Below are 19,516 nucleotides of genomic sequence, written 5' to 3'. Positions count from 1 at the left end.
TTCCCCTGTGATTTATAATGCCACTCCTTCGACCGTTTCGTATTCCATTTTGATTTGGATTCCCCCCGAGCAGAATGGCTCCGGGACCTCAGTAGTAAGTTGTGAACCCCTGCTGAACCAGCTCAACTTCCCAAACTCAGACCTATCTGAAATAATACGAAAATGGAGAAATGCTAAACACCAGAAAATTCAAAGACCTACCCCACATGGAAAGGCCCTGCAAAAATTCAAGGTCGGAAGTCACTCGTTTTCTTGATATAAAATAGTAGATGATATAAAGAATAAAGTACTGATTTACATCAGCAGAGACCTACCCACATGTAAGGCCCCTACAAAGAACCCAAACCCCCTCATTTAACGAACAAATAAATTAAAATGTACTAAGCAGACACCCTTCCACCAAAAATTATCAATACAACCATCAAACACCCTCCCGTGGGATGCTGATATTGATTAAAAGAAAAATCATATACACTCTATACTTGAAACCCTCCCTGCTTTGGGCCAAAAAGACAGATTCATGGGTTCCTAAACCGATGTACTACTCCGTTGGAACTGATCCAACATGAGAAAGAATAGGAAATTTCTTCTCAAAACAAATGGTGACAACAACCTAGACTAAATACTGATGGGAATGCAGCAGCTCTTCTGCCGTAGAAAAGCCAGACCGACCAGAGATACTTTGCCCATCATGCATTGAAGCATATGGGAGAACCATACCAAAGATGGGATTCCCATTTGCGCTGCCATTTCCTTTAGAACCCAAGACACATTCAGGTCCAAACGCTTCCAAACCTTAAAGAACTTTCTGATTACTGATCACCTCGGCCGGCAAGCCAACCAAACTCCATTTGAACTTGTAACGACTCTTACCAAACTCCATTTGAACTTGTAACGACTCTTGGTTTCTCTACCGCAATATGCAAGCAAGAATAGGGGGAGCAATGCAAAATTCAAGCCAAAAAAGATCAACCACATTAAATTCGTGAGGTGGCTGCTGCCTTCTCTAGTTTCTCCTTCTCTATTTCTGCTCTCCTCTGATCAGCATGCTGCGCAATGCCACTTGCCAGGGCCTGGTAGTGGAAATCAAGCCTTTGCATAAGATTCTGGAACTGCCCCAGATCTGTTGCTTGGATACCTTGGATCACAGAAGTTGAAGTGTCAGACAATGCAAACACCATCCAATCTAGCATTTTTAAGGAAGATTAGTATTAAATACCTTTGACAGTATCCACAAAGAAAATAAAGGGGTCCACTTCATCTATTGGTGACTGCAATTCTTCATCATCACTGTACTCATCATCTGAGTCGTCATCGTCGTCGTCGTCATTTGGGCGGAAGGCCTTTGCCTGTGTGCACAAGCCAACGATTTTCCCATATATTAGGTACAGATCATCATCATTATACAAACTGACCCCATTTTCGAGAAACCGAAGAATGGAAATACAGATGAAAGTATAGCATCCAGTATGCCAATATGAAGCTGCAGCTTTCAGCTTCTTTTTTATTTTGTCTTGACAATATGTGTGATGGGGACATCAGGACGTACAGCCGAAGGAAGAAGACAACCCAACCTTCTTTGTGGTTGGAGGATTAGAAGAAGGAAGAAGAAGAAAGAAGAAGAAGAAACTAGCGGAAGAAAGGAAGGCTCGATCCAGCCTTTCCAGCGCTGGATCAAGTCCTCTCCTTCCAAATTTTGCCAAGATTGTGTGGCCCCCACCAAATCTAATAGTTTAGTAGTTTTATTTTCTAGGATTTTTTTTATTTGAGTCTTTAAGTTAATTAGGAAACTAAGTAATTATCCTATTGTTTTCTTTTTAGAAACTTTCTTTGTTTATGGAATAACGTTCCTAGAATAATATTTTCTTTTTAGTAATTAGTCTCTTATTTATGTATGGCCAATTAAGGAATGAGAATTGAAAAACAGCCGAGGAGCAAACCCCCCACCCCTCACGATTCTCTCTCTCTTTCAATCTCGTCTTTCTCACTCTCTCTTTCTCGCCTTTCTCTCTTTCTTCTCTCTCGGTTCTCTCTTCTCTCACCTTCCTCCCTCTCTCACTTTTCTATCTTTTCTCAACGGAACCATTGCTGGTTATTGACTTGAACTGCTGCTGTTCACTGTTACTGTTGCTGCTTACTGTCTACTGCTGCCGGCCAATATCTGTTGCTGCTGCTACCTTTTGATATTGAACTGTTGCTGCTGTTTTATCTTCCTTTGATGCTGGACTGCTGCTGATTTTCTCTTCAATACTAGGCTGCTGTTATCCTTTACGTCAAGGACTGGGCTGCTGCTGATCTCTTTTCAACAATCGGACTACTGTTGGACACCATCTTCAAATCTGGGTTCTCTTCCTTTATTCTCAGACCTAGGCAGCAGATAAGTATAGAATAAACCCTCCCATTCCCTCCATTATCCCCTCATTATTTACTCCGTTACTTCTATTAAAACCCACCCCCCATTTAGTCATTGTTTAACCTTTTATTTACCTCACTGTTTGCCTTAAGTATTGTTGGTCCTCTTATTACTAGTATAACTGATTTTAGAGCATATAACATGAGGTTTTTTATCTACTTTTGATGCCTAATAAGCTAGTGCTGTAACCTAATTTTATTTGCTGCCATGTTCCCTACCCCATGTTTCCCCTTGAAGCTTGAGTGAGTTTATGTGTTTTTCTTCCTAGATTATTATTGTTCTTTGCTACTTTGTTCATTAGTTTCATTCTATTTTGCATGTTAAGTCTTGTTTGCTAAGCTTCTTTTGTCTTGTCTACCTGAGTCCCTTGAGTTAACCCTACCTAGTTAGTTAATTTTGTAGGAAACCTAGTCACCTAGGAACCCCCTACATCAATGTGTGTCTTAATATTTCAAAAGCTAATGATCTCACCAAAAGTATTGACATCATGCCAAAACTTCTGAGGCCCAACAATGCCAGGCATCAAGGACAAAAAGTAACAGATAGAAAGTTTAGATTCCTTTCTAGGGAGCATCCAACCACGTATGCCAGACCAAGCACTCATAGATACTGTTAAGTATGTTGCAGGTATTCAAATATGACATCAAAAAATTCATGTTCTAGGTTCTAACCCATTTATTTTGAATTCTTTATAGAAATTTATATAATAAAAAATGAGAATTTATATAACATTAGCCACATGAAAATTCCATATGCTTTCTTCAATCCCTCCTATCCTCGTCATATGATTATCTATAAATAAATAAACAATAGTAGCTCTGTGCTGGCCATACAACAGGTCAAAACAGAAAATTAAATGGCATGGTGATTCAAATCTCACAGACCTGGGATGCTAGTTTTTGTAGCCTAGCACTGTCGGCTTCATCTCCATCCTCAGCATCATCTCCCATTTCCTTGTCAGATCCATCATCTACTTCTTCGTCATCAGTTTGGAAGCCATCCATATCATCATCATCACCTTCTTCATCCTTTGCTGCTTCTGTCCATATGAAATGAAAGAATAAATAAATATCATTAAGATTGAACAGATAATGAGCACAAGTCCCAACTAAATGTTACAGAGTTGACTACGCATAAAAAAGAAATAATATCAACCATGAATAATGTACCAACCTGCCACTTGATCCTTGTAGGCAACAAGCAGATCTAGTGTTGCCTTAAAAATAGGTTCTAAAGCTTCCCCTGGCAACTGGGCAGCAGGAAGTGCAAGAAGAGAAGTCAATCCCAAGCAGCAAACTTTCTTATCATGCTCCCTGCAATCACAAAAAGACTTATAACCCAATAACAAGACCTAAGCAATTTAAAAAACAAAAAAACAAAAAAACAAAAAAACAAAAAAACAAAAAAACAAAAAAACAAAAAAACAAAAAAAAAACAAAACCACAAGAACAGAAGTTCAATCACACACACACACATACATACACACAGAGAGAGAGAGAGATTTAAGTCACCTTTTAAAATTTACACGTACACCACTTTTTTTGACTTGTTGCAACATCTGAAACCATAAATTAAAAACCTCTGTTGCAACACCAAGCTTTTGGAGTATACCCAGAGTCAAAGTTGCATTATAATAAAGAGCATCAGCTACCTGCAAAACAATTAAGATGTTTTATTAAAAGTTACATCTAACGCAAGCTTCAACAAGGAGGAATATATTAAGAAGCGTGCGCCATTTATACTACAGAAACGAAAGAAAAACAAAAAAGAATACATGTGGTTCAGCAGCATAAGGCAAACTTTGCTTCTGTAATCTGTAGGACAAGAAGTGATGGAGCTTTGTCTCTTCACTTAGCACCAGCTAATCAAAGTTTGCTTTCTGCTCTTACTATCACACCAAGTGACAACACACAAGATATATTGAAACATGTTCATGGACAGATAGAACAAACACCCGAAATGGCAGTGCTTTTTAGGAAATTTTACATATAAACTAAGATTTCACTTTTCTCTTCTTTCGTTCTTCGTTTCTCTTCCAGGTGTTAGGTAAGAGATTCTCACCACTTGCATCAGAAGACATTTCAGGTATGACTTCTCTGCTCGCCGTAAACGTTCAATGGTGATTCTAAGATATGGCTCAACCCACTGATCCACTTGACCTTTGCAGTTCTGGAAAACTACTTCAATGAGCTTAGGAGCAGGCTCAATATCATTGTCTTCCATATTCTTATCTGTCATGATCTGCACAGCGAGAATCAACCACTTCTTCCTTTATCACCACCATGGGAGGGGAGAAAACAAAAGCAACAAAAAGACAAAAGACTGAATCTCTTAAGCTGTACCTAATTCCTTGCCTTTTATCACATATTTACAAACAAAAAGAGCAATGTTAATGAAGATTGAGAGTACTCACAGATGAAAGTACATTCCAAAGACTTTGCTGATAGTCAGGATCCTTGCAAGTTAGAAAATGCTCAGTACTCCTGGAAATATAGTTGTCCAACGGAACCAGAATATCTACATGAAAATGAACTTTATGAGTCTTGAAGTGCATCAGAGTACGAGAAGCCAGAAAACAAAAGGCCAACAAGAATGTGTAATAAAGAACAAGGAACAATATGTTTTACTAAAACAATTACAAACACTCGCTTGTATCACTCCTCAGAAAACTGCAGAAAATGTATCAACTGCTGAAAGTAATCATGAATCAGTAAAAGGGAAGACACCAATGTTGACAAGGTTTTTATATCCAAGACAAATGGAAATAGTTCAGAGAAATTGTCTTAAAAGCAAAAGTAAATAGTACAGCCATAAAGCAACATAATCTTTCTGTCACCTTACTTATTTATGGTTGACCCCAAATATATTTAAAATAGTCACTTTGTGGTATCTCTCTTTTTTCAATTTTCACCATATCGTTATCCATCAGTGTGACTTTAAAGATTCAGCATTATAGGCAAGAGGGGGTGTTTTGGAGGACGGGGAGAATGCACAAACATAATTCTGATATCAGAGTTGTAGATCAGACGTTAGAGTTCGAGAATGCAAATTGTGTAATGGCAAGCAGTGTAGAAGAGAACTACAGAAATTACCAACAAGATCTGAGCATGTTGCTAGGATGGGCTTAATATTTGATTCAAATAAATGCAAATTGTTATCATGAGAATACTGTTCTCAAAAAGCATGGATGGCGAGAAGGCAAAATGAACTTATCCAAAATAGCAAATAGCTAGAGTGAATACCATAATTGCATTGAAATCAAGAATCATGATTCAAAGATGCAAATAAGGACAATATGGATAATGTTAACTTAAGCAAAGCTACAACCAAATGACTGTATACAAACTTACTTGGAAAGAAATCGATAGCCCAGTCTGTCAATGCTTCCATCATTAAAGGCCAAAGACTCCACATCTCCAAAGAAATTGTTGGAGAGAAAAATGTCATATATGACACAATTTCCAGGATTTCCTCAAAAACCTCTGTATAGAAAAAGAAAGCAGAGTTGGCCACCCATGATGTTAAGAAATAAGAGAAGGTGCACTTGAATCACCCCCTATTTTGAACCTAATATAAATATGACCCAACATATTGTGCCGACCAAAATATTCAGCAAATCCAAGTGATAACAAAAATGAATATTCCTAAAGGTAAGCCAGCCCAATCACAAATCAAAACCTGCTCCCTCTGTTTAAAACCCAAAACTAAGTATCCATATTTATCAAGTCAAACCAATCTGACATGCAGCAAAAAAATACACCCAAAAAAGGAAGAAAAGTATTTTCTTAACTACAAGGAGTCATACACATGATCCAAACAAGTTCTCAGTTACTAGTAACTATAACTATGCATTTCAGACATGATGCATGTGACTTAAGAATAGTGGTTTTCAGTACTTGTAAATATAATGATGTATTCCAAACGGGATGCACGTGAAAACTAACACAGTAAGCGTGAACAAAAAAATCAAGGATTTTAAAGCATTGTTGGCAAACCAGGTTTTGACTAGGAAAACTAGGTCGAGTTTGGTCAAAATATTAGAAACCTGGTCAAGAGTCATGGAGACTCATCCTGTATTGAAAAATGACAAGACTGTGACCAAATCATACCGAGTCATTCAAGACTTGTTTGTTTTGCCCGAGTCACAACAAAACGGCCGATTCTTGTCAAAAATTTAAGTCGGCATTTCTGAATTGTTTTGAACTAAAATATATTCTAATGATGTTAAATATTCAATGACCGAAGTCTTCTGTATTTAATCTAGCGACTATTGAGTGTATACATCTCAATTTTAATTATAAAAGCATGATTCATGACCATGACATCTCCAAGTCGGATCTTATTACTTTCATCCAAGAGACAATGAATAATGAGCTTCAAAAAAATTTGAAAAAAAAACAATTTTATTATATTTTTTTCTCATTTAATTTATTTATTAATCATTTATTTGGATTGCTTGAGAAAGACTAGTATGGAAATAAGAGGAGGAAATTTGACATGACTCGCCTGGTTTTCTGTGACTCACTCCGACTCACTAGGATTTAAAGAGGACGAGTCAAGTCACAAAACCTGGCTTTCTAACAATGTTTTAAAGCACAAAAAGAAATCCAGAAAATGCAAAAGTGTCATTAAAGTAGGAAAATTTTACCTTGCCCATCAGTAGTCAACATCCTACGCATTATGGGCGACAGAGTAGGCTCAACTTGAACAAAGAGATGGGGAAGTCTGCTCACAGACTCAAGGATTGTGCTGATTGCACGCAAACAACCTACTGCAGCCAGAGCACCTGGGTCATCAGCCTCATCATCAGCATCAGCAGTGTTCATGCATTTCCAGAATGCAGCCGCCTGTTGAGGGAGGAAGGGAACAAAATAGGATCACTGATACAGCAAACAAAAAGACAAACGTACAAATCGCAACTGAGGAAAGAAAAAAAAAAAAAAAAAAAAAAAAAAGAAGAAGAAGAAGAATGTAAATTACCAGGTTCTGGCATAGTCCAAGAGCATAAGGTGCCATTTCTTCCCCAAATTTGTCCACAATGGTCTCAAGAGAGAAAACTAAGTCCTCATTCTCAACCTCATTCATAAGTTTAAAGAACTCTGCATAATACAACAGATATTCATTAAAAAAATATGTTAAATGCTAAATTGGAAAAGCAGTAGAAGCTTCATAAGACAAAATCGCATACCATCAAGTAACTGAGGAAGAATTGGGCGGATCTCACTTAAATCTGCACAGCAGAACAGGAAATTTTTTGTTCCATGAACCCGATATAAAAATAAACAAGCAAAAATAATATCAGGGAATCAATTTAACACAAGAGACTCAGCTGTGGCTAGACATACCTTTACAGGCTTCAACAAAAGAGCGTAATGCAAAGACTGAATCAACACGAACTGGAAGCTCAGGATCACGCAAGCCAGAAACAACACTGTGTAAAGCCTTGTGGAAATTGTTCTGGTCTGCAAAGTTGATGTGTGCATACTGGCCCGCAACCCATGCTGCCTAATATTCAATAAACAATTTACAATGAATTAAGTCAACACAAATTGGTGAAAATAAGAAAACAACAGCTTATATCAGTCCAGTAAGAAGTAAATGATAATTGGGACATGGTAAGCCAATTGTAAGCGCACATGAACCATGGGGGTGTAACCAATACATACCCCACCCAAGGGGGAGTGCAATCAATACATAACCAACCTCCAGGCCCCTGAAAGTTAAAAAACTATAGAAAAGGAGAAGAAAAAGAATATCGAAGACAATTCTTTGAAAAGCTGATCCTGACGCTAGGGTTCTACAGGCCTAAAATGCGAGGTGTGAGCCTTGATGCATAACATGGAAGCCGCATGAGCAGATCTATTGATAAACGAACATACAGAGAGGTAAAAGTACCCTGTGAAGAGTAAACTGTCAATAGCTTTATGGTGGGGCCAAGTGGTAGATGTCGATTTAGCTGTGTAGTATTTTTATTGCTTCGGAAAGTTGTGGGCTATAAGTTAGCTTTTCTATTTTTCAATCAAGAGTCCTAACCCATTCTATTTCCAAACTTAGGAAGTCAAAGAGTCATAGTATCTTTGCAAATCCATCGACTGGATTTGATCTAACGAAAAGAGTTTTCTTAGCAAGAATTGTTAGCCAAGTGAAGGCTGTGTCCCCATCTCATCTGACCTCCCTCTCTCCCACTCCCTTTGGTTTCTTCTCTCCTCTGCCTTAACAACCATGACACTCTTCTCACTCCCTTTTTCCCTCCTCCCACAGTTCTAACATGGCCACATCTTCCCCTTCATTTTCTCACCCCATCCCTTTTTTCGTTCTTCTTATCTTCCCATTCTCTTTATTTTTTTCTATCTCTCTTGCAGGTTGCAGAATCATATTGAAACCAGAAAGATATCTTATCTGTCAGCCTCGGAGGCCTGAGATATCATCTATCTTTTATAGCCTGGGCCTGTGCAGCAGCCTATCAACTCCTCAAACTCCTAATTGGGATATAGTGTAGGCTGCCTACATCAAGTATTTAATCATATCTTCACGAAAGTCTACATTTAAATTTTATTACTTAGAAGAAATTGTATTTTAAGTAATAACTAATTAATTCAGTCCGAGTCCAAAAATGGGCTCTATTTTTAATATCTGTTCGGTATGGGCTTTTAACTTTTTGAATTTTATTTGTAATGGGCTGAATTAGAAAGCTCAAAAGTGGTGGGAGTAAAGGGGTGTATAAGAATAGATACTTAATGAGTAGTGGGGTTCATTAGGTACTGTAGTTGGTTTTAGTTTTGTTATTAAAGAGTCCTCTTATGATTAGCTGTGTGGGGCCCAAGTTATTCAGAAGTAATCTAAAATATTTTGGCTTCAACAATTCTAATTAAAGGATTTTAGAGATCTTGTAAGTTAGTTTAGCTTCCTAAGAGGTTTAGATTTAGAAGACTTTATTTTGTTCTCTTTATAAATATGTATCAACCCCCTATCAACTACAGTTGAATTACAGAAATTTTATTTGAAGTGTATGCTAAGATAAGGCCCCTCTCTTCCATCTCCTCTCCTCCCCCCCCCCCCAAAAAAAAAAAACAACTATTGATCTAATTTCTCTCTTCCATATCAAACTGGTATCTCTCTCCTCTTTTTCTTCTAAGTTACCGTTCACAGTTACTATCACATTTCCAAAACAATAGCATTACCTTACACTTCCCCTGTTTCTCTTCATTCCTTAAGACCCTAATTCATCCTACACTTTTCCAACCACATTACTGTCGTAGTTCAGCTAGATTTTGGAACATTAGGATGTCCTACATCTCTATTAGAGTTGTACTTAAAGAGTTTATTAATCATTATGGGCAGTGTCTTTTAAGCAGTATTACTTAACCTTACTAATTATTAGAGCATGGTTCTTATCTTATAATTAGTTATTAGAGTTCTTGTGTTTTTCTTAAGTTTATGAGTTTATAAATCATTACAGCCAGTGTCTTTTAAACAATATCACTTAAGTACTATCAATTATTATAGCATGCTCTTAAAATATAATTGTTATCAGAGGTAAAGAATTTTTCTTGAAGTTGAACAAGAGAATTGATTTTCTTTTTCTTTTTTTTTTCTTTTTTTTTTTTTTTTTTTGGGGGGGGGGGGTGGGGGTGGGGGTTGGTGGGAGGGGGACTGTTAGGCTGAGACAGTAATAGTGCTAGGGCTGCCCTTCCTAAGTAGAACTCCGAACTTGTTATATTTTTTATGCAGTATTTTTGTTGGAATAATAAGAGAACAATCACTCCTTTGCAGCCATTTGATGCATAGTAAATTACAGTTTGTAGTTTATTTTTATCTCTTCATTTCCTCCCTAAACTATTTCATTTCCAATATCTTGGTGCCATGGTTCCCCCCCCCCCCCCCCCCCCCACCCCACCCCACCCCAACCCAAAAAACCATCCATTTTCTTCCCAAATCCTAATCTTCATCTTTGCTTAGAAAAGGGGTAATTTCATGTTTTAAATTTTAGGATTTAATACAGCCTGCACGCTTCTTTAATGCAACCCAGGGTGTTTCTCAGCTGCCTTGTCCTAAGACGTGCCTAAAGGCCTACACCTGAAATACTATAGAAACACAGCTGGGATTTAATGAGATAACAACCACAGGTATAGACAAAACATCACCATGAATCCATGTTAAAACATCTATGATCTCTTACAAATGGCTGGACAAACATGACTGCAGAGGTTGACTCAAGGCAGGTTATCCATTGGTTGCAAAGTCAAAAGGGGATTCTGGAATTACCATTTTCTTGTTAGGAAAGCCAGATTTCTGGTCTCTCAAGGGGAATTTACTAATCTGCGGAGAATGAGGAAAGCATATTCAAACGGATTTTTTGTAGTTAGGACCTACCCCTATAGTCTGGCCTCCTATAAGGGACCTAAGCTGTGGCCTACCCTTGTTGTACTCTATGTTTGCACTCTTGGCAATAAATTCTGTTGTTATCCATCCAGCCCCCCAAAAAAGGGGAAAAGGAAGCAAGGAAATGTAAGTCGTAAATGCAAGTACTACAAGGAAAGAAAATGAATAAAACATGAGAAATAAATGTGTACATAAAGAACAGAAGAGACATGAATGTCGCCAAATGTATGAGAACAGAGAAATGAAAGTGAAGGCGAAGCAACAAACCTTCGCTCTAAGGTGGCCTGCAGGACTGCTAAACTCAGGAAAAACATGCTGCACCAGCATGCGTTCAAGCTCAAACTTGTAAGGTTCAGTTTGCTTCAATTTGTCACATAATGCACCAATAGCAAGAAGAGCACCATCCTTTTGTCGAAATGGTTTGTACTCTGCTGGTGACTCATCATATCTAGATTAAAAAATAATATTCAAAAAGGTAAACAACTATTCTCCAGCTCAGAAAATGTAGACAGTAGAAGAGCAAAAGGTACCTCCTAAAAATCTCCACAATGAATTGAATGAACTTCTGTAGGTTTTCTTTACCACGTTTCCTAACCATCTCACTTACAAAATCCATTGCAGCAGTCCTAGGACTATACAAATCTTCAATGATATCTGCAGAGAAGCATTAAGAGCTTAAATCAGCCCTACTAAGAGAAACAATCCCAGAGTTTTTAGTTGATGTGGCCAGGTTCTGAAGAGTGAAGACTCACCATAGCCTTTCCTCACATACTCATGTGGATCTTCGTCCCAAAGCTTTTGATCATTATCATTGAAGCACATAAGGGGGAAAATTATCTCAAACAAAAGAACATCAAGCCGGGGTTGTAGCAACTGATACATACTATTCTTTGATATACTGCAGACAAAATGAGCAGGGAATAAGAGAAAAATGAATGAGATTCAAAGAATATCCAAACAAAACATCTGTAAAAAAAAAAAAAAAAAAAAAAAGCGCAATTATGTGCCAAACAACAATCTTGGGTTCCAGAAATCAAAGCAGTAATCCAACTTATCAATGGAACAATTATTTCCGTTGTCAGGAAAGAAACAAAAAGATGACCAGCCTAAGAAGTAGTAGTGGCAGTAGCAGTAGTAATAGTTAATAGTAATAATAATAAAATAAAATAAAAAAGAAAACAACCACAACCAGAAGAAAAACAACAATACTCCCACATCCTGCAAAGAGTAATGCAGGAGTAAATTACAAGAAACTACCCCAGCAATTTATAACCCCAAACAATACAAATAGGACTAGGAAACAAAGAAATAAGACCATCAAATAAACCCCCAAGGATACAATACCCATATAGAAGTAAAACCAGCCCAAAACACAACCCGATAGGAGAGAGAAAGACCTGCTATAGGGCTGGAGAGAGAGAGGTGCGGCCAGGTCTATAGGAGTCCGATTGAGCTGCACTCTTGGGCGTAGATAGTCCCTAGGGAGGGTACAAACACCCCCAAAGTTGAGAGGATTCTGACAGCTGGTTGTGAAGTTATAAGCTTTCTTGATTTTCTGACCTAGGAGAAATAATCGCAGGCTTCAGGAGAGAGAATCAAATCTGGTTTGTAACTTGGACAGATCTGAACTTCTGAATACTCACAACAATCCTATACTTCAACAGCAGTAACTTTAGGATAAAATAGAAAGTTTTAAACAAGAAGAAACAAAGGGAAAAGTGGGGGAAGAGCGGCTGTCTCGGCCCGGGCTTCTCACCCACAGCTATCCTGGTTGTTCTAAGCAATTGACTGCAATTATTCTTTATTCAAATATGAAATTATGAGTACATAGGCTCCTCTATTTATAGAGGGCAGAATAGCAATCAAACTACTACTAGGAGCTAGTTTCCCAATAGGACTAGACACTCCTACTATAACTAGGAGCTAGTTTCCCAATAGGACTAGACACTCCTACTACAACTAGGAATTCGAAATTAGACTAGGAATAATAAACCTATGTGGAAAACAAATAGAATCCTAAGACAATTTGGACTTGACATACCACTTACTCAACTCGATGGGCCCAATGACCCACTAATTAATTAAAAACAACTACTAATTATTCCCCTAGCCGATGGGCCCAATTGGCCCTTATTTGTACTTAGCCACTCAGGTGGACCAAGTAGGGGTTCGATTGGCTTCTTGGCTAGACCCTAGCCACTCAGGTGGACTAAGGTTAGACCCTTCTTCCTCTCATATTTCCTTCCATAATGTGGATCTACATCAAAGAGAGTCCTACCCAGTTTGGGCTTGTCCCAAATCTTTTGTCCACCTTTCAAATTAGGTAAGGATTTTTCATTGCTCTTACTATTTGGCCACTTGCATTGATTACCACAACTTAGTTAGATATTTCAAATAAATAGTGGAGGGAGGGCATAATCTCAAAGTAAGTTTTTAATCCCATAATAGTCTCCCCTTAAATTTGTGCTCTTTAAAGGGAAAGTCACTGCAGGACGGACGAAGTAATATCTTACATGCAGAGAGTAAATTCATTTTTAATAATACAACAAGAATAAATAATAATAAAAAGGTGTACCCCATGCACGAGACTCCTGCCATTGTGGGTCTGGGGAGGGACATACTGTACACAGCCTTACCCCCACCCCACAGATAGGCTGTTTCCTGACACGAACCTGCAAATACTTAGTCGCAATGGAGCAACCTAAACATTGCGCTGAGGTTTGACCTCCAAAAACAATAATAATAAGGGGAAAATTCATGGCCCCATCAAGATTAGCTTCCCTTGATAGTCCAAACAACATTCGCCATGTCATAGAATGATGACGAAATTCTGATTGTTGGATAGACGATGGCTGGTCTGGATAGGCCAGTCGTAAAATTTCAGATTCAACCATATAATCCCATGTACGTCCATGCATGCCTATGGTACTCAAACCAGTACTGTGCACCCTCCCATAGTCGTGAATTTTCAACACTTTATTTTTCCACCTGGAAAACTTCATTTGGGCTGAGAAACTTGACATGTGACCAAGGAATCTAGGGCTCTATCTGTCCACAAAAATTGGGCTCATTAGACGTCCAACGTGACTGATTTTTGGAGACCAAATATGACGCAATTGCACAACCGTGGACCGATCCAAACCCATCTGGGTATCCAAAGGGAAATGTACTTGATCCATATTTGAGTCTTTGGTTTACCAGGATCTTTTCGGATTTTTATTTATTTCTATTTTGGGATTAAGACGTAATCATTTATTTTGTTAGCTTAGGCTCTCTTTGATATCATTTTTCTTTTCTACTTTGTCTAATAAAAATCATTAATGAAAACCATTTTTTATCAAAACATAAAAATCGTCTAGTAACCAATAGACATAACAGAGTAAGGAATGAGAAATCGTTTGGTAAATACCATAGCTATAAATAATTTTTTTATTAATGGGTGGAGGGATTCCCTTTTCACCCATATTCTCAGCCCTACTGCTCCAATTCCTCAAAAGAGCAACCTTTTCATTCTTTCTCCTCGTAGTCCACAAAAATCAGACAAGTGCCAAACTTTAATTCGACTTTCGTAGAATCACTAAGGCTTCCCTGACCAATGCACCCTTGGATATGGGGTGAGGCGGTGGAGGTGTTCATGTGGTGACTTAACCTCGGCACGAGCTCGTATATGTCCAGGCTGCCCTCCTCTGATCTCCTGAAACAATAAAACAAGAGAGAGAGAGAGCTGTGTAGAAAGATTTAAGCCGATTCCAATGTAGAACTCTCGGATCCTAAAACCTAATTATAGGTTTTAAACACGGCTCATGTATTACAGAGGCTCTGCCCGTCTTCCTCGTTGAACCCAAACCCAAGATCAATAGACCCCTTAAGCTCACAAAGATCCTCATTTGTCAACCTAATAAATCCGGCATCCGATTCCTCAAACCTGTTTCTCCGCCAGAGTGGGGGAAGAAATCGAAACTTGAAACCACTAATTTTCCAGGGGAAGAAAGAAAAGAAATTGGATGCAATGGGTATCAGCTAACATCCAGGACCCTCCACGGACCAGAAGACCAGTATTCCGATGCCAGTCCGAGAGCCAAAACGCCCTTGACCAACTCTTCTTTAAAAATTTTGCAAGAAGAGGGGCCTTGGACTTCTAATTACAAAGTAAATGATTACTTTACCCCTCCATACTAGAGTTTACAAGAACGTGCTCATTAAAGTTCAATCCAAAAATGGCTGAAAATCATTTTTTGCCAAAACAAATAAATGACTCTTGATTAATTTGTAATTTTTGTGTTCTATCAATTTATTTTAAAATTCAAATAGAAACAAGTTCCATAAATAATTTTTGTGAACAAAAATGTATCAAAGAGGGCCTTAATTAGGAGATAGCTATTAGGGTTTAGTTTCTAATTAATTTGATTTTCTAAATCAGAGTAGGTTTTCTTTTAGTGTTTGTTTTATTTTTCTATTTAAATAGATGTAACCGTGCAATTATAAGTCAGATTGGAGATGAGTTGAGTCAATTGCGTTTGAGAGCCTATGTGGCTATGTGTGCGATTCTCCTTCTCCCCCACCCCCTTTCTTATGTGACTCCTCACCCTCCCTACAACTCTGATTCATCTCAGGGCTTCTTCCGTAGGCCAAAGCAAGATTATCGAACCCCAAATCCGCATCAAGTATGGTACTAGAGCAGGCCAAATCAAGCCCCAGATCCCTATCAAGTTTGGATCCAAGTGGCTTCTAACAGTCTTTTCTCCAAACCGAACTCTACCATCAACAGCAAACAAGGAGGGACAGGAATAATGTCGATAACAAAACAAAAGAGAAAAGGAAACAAAAGAGAAGGAGAGGGAGAAGTAATAAAGAGAGAGAAAGAGATAGATTGCACTAGGAAGGGTGGGAAGAAGGTCACACGACCAATCAAAACCGCCAACGTTTCAACAAAAAAAACCCAATCCATCATTCAACTCTGAAATATCTATCGGTTACATCGGTATAAATAACAAAAGAAAACCCAACATGAAAGGTAACCTATAACAAAAGAAAACCCGACATGAAAGGAAACCTACTCTAATTGTAAACTTAAATTATTTGAAACTAATTGGAAATTAAATACTAATAGCTATCTCCTACTCGAGAAAACAAAATAAAAGATTGTATGTTAATCCCAAAATAGAAGTAAATAAATCCTAAAAGATCCTAATAGCTTTGGTTCAAAATTTGATATGGTTCATCTCCATCTGGATACCCATATGATCGATCCAAGGCACACCTGCATCAATGACCCACCTGTATTGAACCTTTTCCTTAAGTATCAATCATCCAAATGTTAACCAAAAATGACCTCTTAATTATGCCACGTGGTGGGCTGAAATTTACCACGAGTCAAGGACGACACAGTTATGTCCACAAAATCTGGACTCCAAAGGGACAAAAAGTTGAATTAAAGATACTGAAAAATGAGTTGGATCTCTGATGCTGAATTTCAGCAGGAGGAAGAGAAGATCGGCCAGAATGGCCTGCAGTTGGGTTTGGCTCAGTTTTGAACCATTTTTCTTGTTTAAATCTGGTTCTATACCAGATATGGTTCACCCAATCGTTGGGTCTCAATAAAGTCCAATTTCTTTATTTTTAACTCTTATTCAAGTGTTTTATTAATCTTGATAAGGACTATGAGTCGAGTCTTGTTTAAGGAGTTTCTTTCCTATTTCATTCAGAGTTTTAGTAGCAGCAGACCACCTCTATAGCAAACTACTATGATGGAGGACCTTAGGGAAGAAAGGGAAGATCAGAGTAGCAGGGAGGAAGGAAGGAAATCACACACTCACACAGTGCATAAACCATACTAATTCTCATTCAAATAAATTCAGTCTAAGTCTTCCATCGGTTACAGCCAATATAAAGAAAAGAAAGGACATGAAATTAGAAGCTCTATTAACATAGCATTTAGCCTAAACTAGGAAGCAATCAAAAAAGGAAACTAATGCGAGGAAATAAATCCTAAATCCTACATTCAAATCTGGAAAATAAAAAGTACGAAATAAAGACAAAATAAGCTACTAATTAATTCCAACCCTTGTTGGACCAAAACCCTGGGCTGGACCGATTCTTCTTGACTCTTGGCTTCCAAAGCCGGTCATGCTGGTCCAACAAGGTAAGTGCAATTGTATCTGCATCATACTAGCTGGAGGAGCTTTAGGCTTAGTTTGAGTCCTATTTAGAGTGTCTAATTTGAACATATGTAAAGGCTATGCCCTAGCCACGAGTTTTGATGAATTTATGAAAGGCTTTTTCTTTGTTTTAATCTGTGGGATTAAGGTCTGCATCTGTGGGATTAAGGTGTGTAGACTTGTGGATTCAAGAGTGTTTAGATGTAGTGGATTCAGTAGCACCTCTGGATTCCAGGATGGGGTACTAGTGGGGCTCCAGACCTACAGATTAGGTGGATTCCTGATCATATCTTCCTTTCCATTTCTGTTTTACTTCATCAAATTACATGTTAATTACATGTTAGAGCCCCTAATTCTATCATCCAGTAATTTCTTGTTAGCTGAAATTTCTTAACTTCAAGATCTGCCACAGCACTAATCACTGAAAAAATCCTGCTGTTTTTTATTCAATTTCAGATCAGATTTCCAACTAATTTTCAGAAACCTAATTCAATTATGGATTCTCTAAATCTGATTTCTGTATCAGGTTTTCTGGATTCAATTTCTTGTTCAATTAGCTACTTAACCTCTTAATTGAATTCTGTTTTGAATCCCTAAAGCTGTCCATCGATTCTGGAGTAACGTTCAATTCCTACTTGCAAAGGGATTTTCCCATGAGTGGAAATCTAGCCGTCAAATCACATCATATTTCTCAGACCTGTTCTAATAGTTAATTTGAGCATTCGACATAAATTTCAGGCTGACCAGAATTGATTTCATTGATTTATTAACTTCCCTCCTAGTCTGATTCCTTACCAGCTATCTTGTCGCAAGCTGATCTTGAAGTAGATCAATGGCAGAGATCTGCCCAGATTTTTGTCTTCATCAAACCAGCTAAGGCCATCGATTAGCACTAATTTGAATGATAACTGACAGCTTTTCTGGGCCCCACAGCCAGCGCATATGGTGAAGAGTTTGGAGAGAAATCAGGAAACTATTCCAGCCTTCATATTGACTATTTTTTGGGGAAAATTGGCGATTACGAAATCTTTGGAAGATTACTTTCTAGAATTAAGCAGATATCAATTGGGAGGATATTTAGTAATCAAGTGGGCCCCATGGCCAGCTTTTGAATACAATTGAAGATTCAATAGCCAATACGTGGACTCCTACGGCTGCTATAATTAGATAGATTTCTATTGGGTTTTGTTTCTATTTTGGTTTTATTAGCTAACTTATAAGTAATTCTAAAATTAGAGGTTCGTTTCTATTTTTATTCTCCTTGATGTACAAGGTATCCACAACCATGTGTTGGCCTTTATTGGTGACTTCTTATTTTCCTTTCTTCTAGAGGTTACTACAGTCCTCCATATATGTAAGGGCCTTAGTGCCTACAATGGACGATATATTCTTAAGATAAAATATTGGCTTTATGCTGGAATGCTGAGCGATTCAGTAGATCTGTAAGAGTATAGATGCCATTGGTGAGAGACCAAACAAACTGTGAGATGCCATGGGTCAGAAACCATGGACTGAGATAGTCACCTATCCCCTTCTTCTTCCCTTCTCTATTTTCTGTTTGAATTTTCTGATTTGTTCCTCGAATCTGAAATTATTGATCATGCTTAAGACCATGCCTGGAATCAGGCCATTTGTGATCCAACCTTTCATTATTTCGTATCAGAGCCTACATGGCCAGACATGAAGACTAATGTGCAAAACAGGAAGCTCTGTCCAAGAATGATCAAAACTCAAGGACAAGTTTTTTCAAAGGCAGGGTGAGCAGATGTAGATCGATGGTAGAAATCTGCCAAGATTTTTGTCTTCAACAAACTGGCTAATAAGCAATGGATTAGCACTACTTTGTGTGGTAACTGACAGCTTTTATGGGCCCCACAGCCAGATCTTATGGTGAAGAGTTTGGAGATAAATCAGGAAACAATTCCAGCCTCGTGTACTGACTTCTTTTATTTTTTTTTTGGGGGGGGGGGGGGTTGTGGAGGGGAATTGGTGATTGCATGGAGTATCTTTGGAAGATTACTTTCTAGAATTGAGCAGGTACAGATTGGGTGGATTTTTTGTAATCAAGTGGGCCCCATGGCAAGCTATTGAATACAAATTGAAGAATCAATTGCCAATACATGGATGACTCCTACAGTTGTTAATAGCCACAGTTTAGGTGGTAACCACCAATTTCACGACCGAGATTTAGGAAGATTGGCCCCCACCGGCTCAACTTCTGTTTCTACTGATGAGAGAAGGGCTTGGCCCTTCTCCTGAACACTTCCAATAATTCACCACACCGATTTAAAGCACCTTTCTTGTGTACAGCCTGAGTCACTCAACACTATGATATTACTACTCCGCGGGTGTTCGACCAATCACAATGACTGGCATGGCCAGGAGAGTCAGGGCCCTCCCCTTCCCTAGGGGAGCTCTTTCAGTTTGATACTTTGAATCCGCTCACGGAAGGCCATCATCCACCAGAGAAGAATGATCGAGTCTTGTTTGAGTTTAAAAATAAGTTACCGCAAGCGTACAGTATGTTGTAGCCAACGGGTCGATCATAAGGAGATTAGTCACT

At 38.3% G+C, this 19,516-nt stretch overlaps 1 protein-coding gene across 1 annotated transcript in view; it reads right to left on the bottom strand.

Moving 5' to 3' along the window:
• Positions 1–226: 226 nt before the first annotated feature.
• LOC122062302 (importin beta-like SAD2) overlaps positions 227–19,516 on the bottom strand; it is a 36,667-nt gene continuing 17,377 nt past the window's right edge. Inside the window, exons 8-22 of the mRNA XM_042625902.1 lie at positions 11,548–11,693; positions 11,326–11,449; positions 11,063–11,243; positions 7,759–7,918; positions 7,602–7,643; positions 7,394–7,512; positions 7,062–7,260; positions 5,764–5,895; positions 4,827–4,930; positions 4,475–4,654; positions 3,925–4,064; positions 3,587–3,726; positions 3,298–3,452; positions 1,220–1,349; positions 227–1,138 (exon numbers count right to left, since the gene is read on the bottom strand). Coding sequence (XP_042481836.1) covers positions 978–1,138; positions 1,220–1,349; positions 3,298–3,452; positions 3,587–3,726; positions 3,925–4,064; positions 4,475–4,654; positions 4,827–4,930; positions 5,764–5,895; positions 7,062–7,260; positions 7,394–7,512; positions 7,602–7,643; positions 7,759–7,918; positions 11,063–11,243; positions 11,326–11,449; positions 11,548–11,693 — 2,113 coding nt within the window. The 3' untranslated portion in view covers positions 227–977. The remainder of the gene's footprint in view (positions 1,139–1,219; positions 1,350–3,297; positions 3,453–3,586; positions 3,727–3,924; positions 4,065–4,474; positions 4,655–4,826; positions 4,931–5,763; positions 5,896–7,061; positions 7,261–7,393; positions 7,513–7,601; positions 7,644–7,758; positions 7,919–11,062; positions 11,244–11,325; positions 11,450–11,547; positions 11,694–19,516) is intronic.

This window comes from Macadamia integrifolia, unplaced genomic scaffold (genome assembly GCF_013358625.1).
Source record: "Macadamia integrifolia cultivar HAES 741 unplaced genomic scaffold, SCU_Mint_v3 scaffold100, whole genome shotgun sequence".
In the NCBI taxonomy this organism is placed as follows: domain Eukaryota; kingdom Viridiplantae; phylum Streptophyta; class Magnoliopsida; order Proteales; family Proteaceae; genus Macadamia; species Macadamia integrifolia.
The sequence above is the reverse complement of the archived record's forward strand: the minus strand, read 5'-3'. Positions and strand labels throughout refer to the sequence as shown.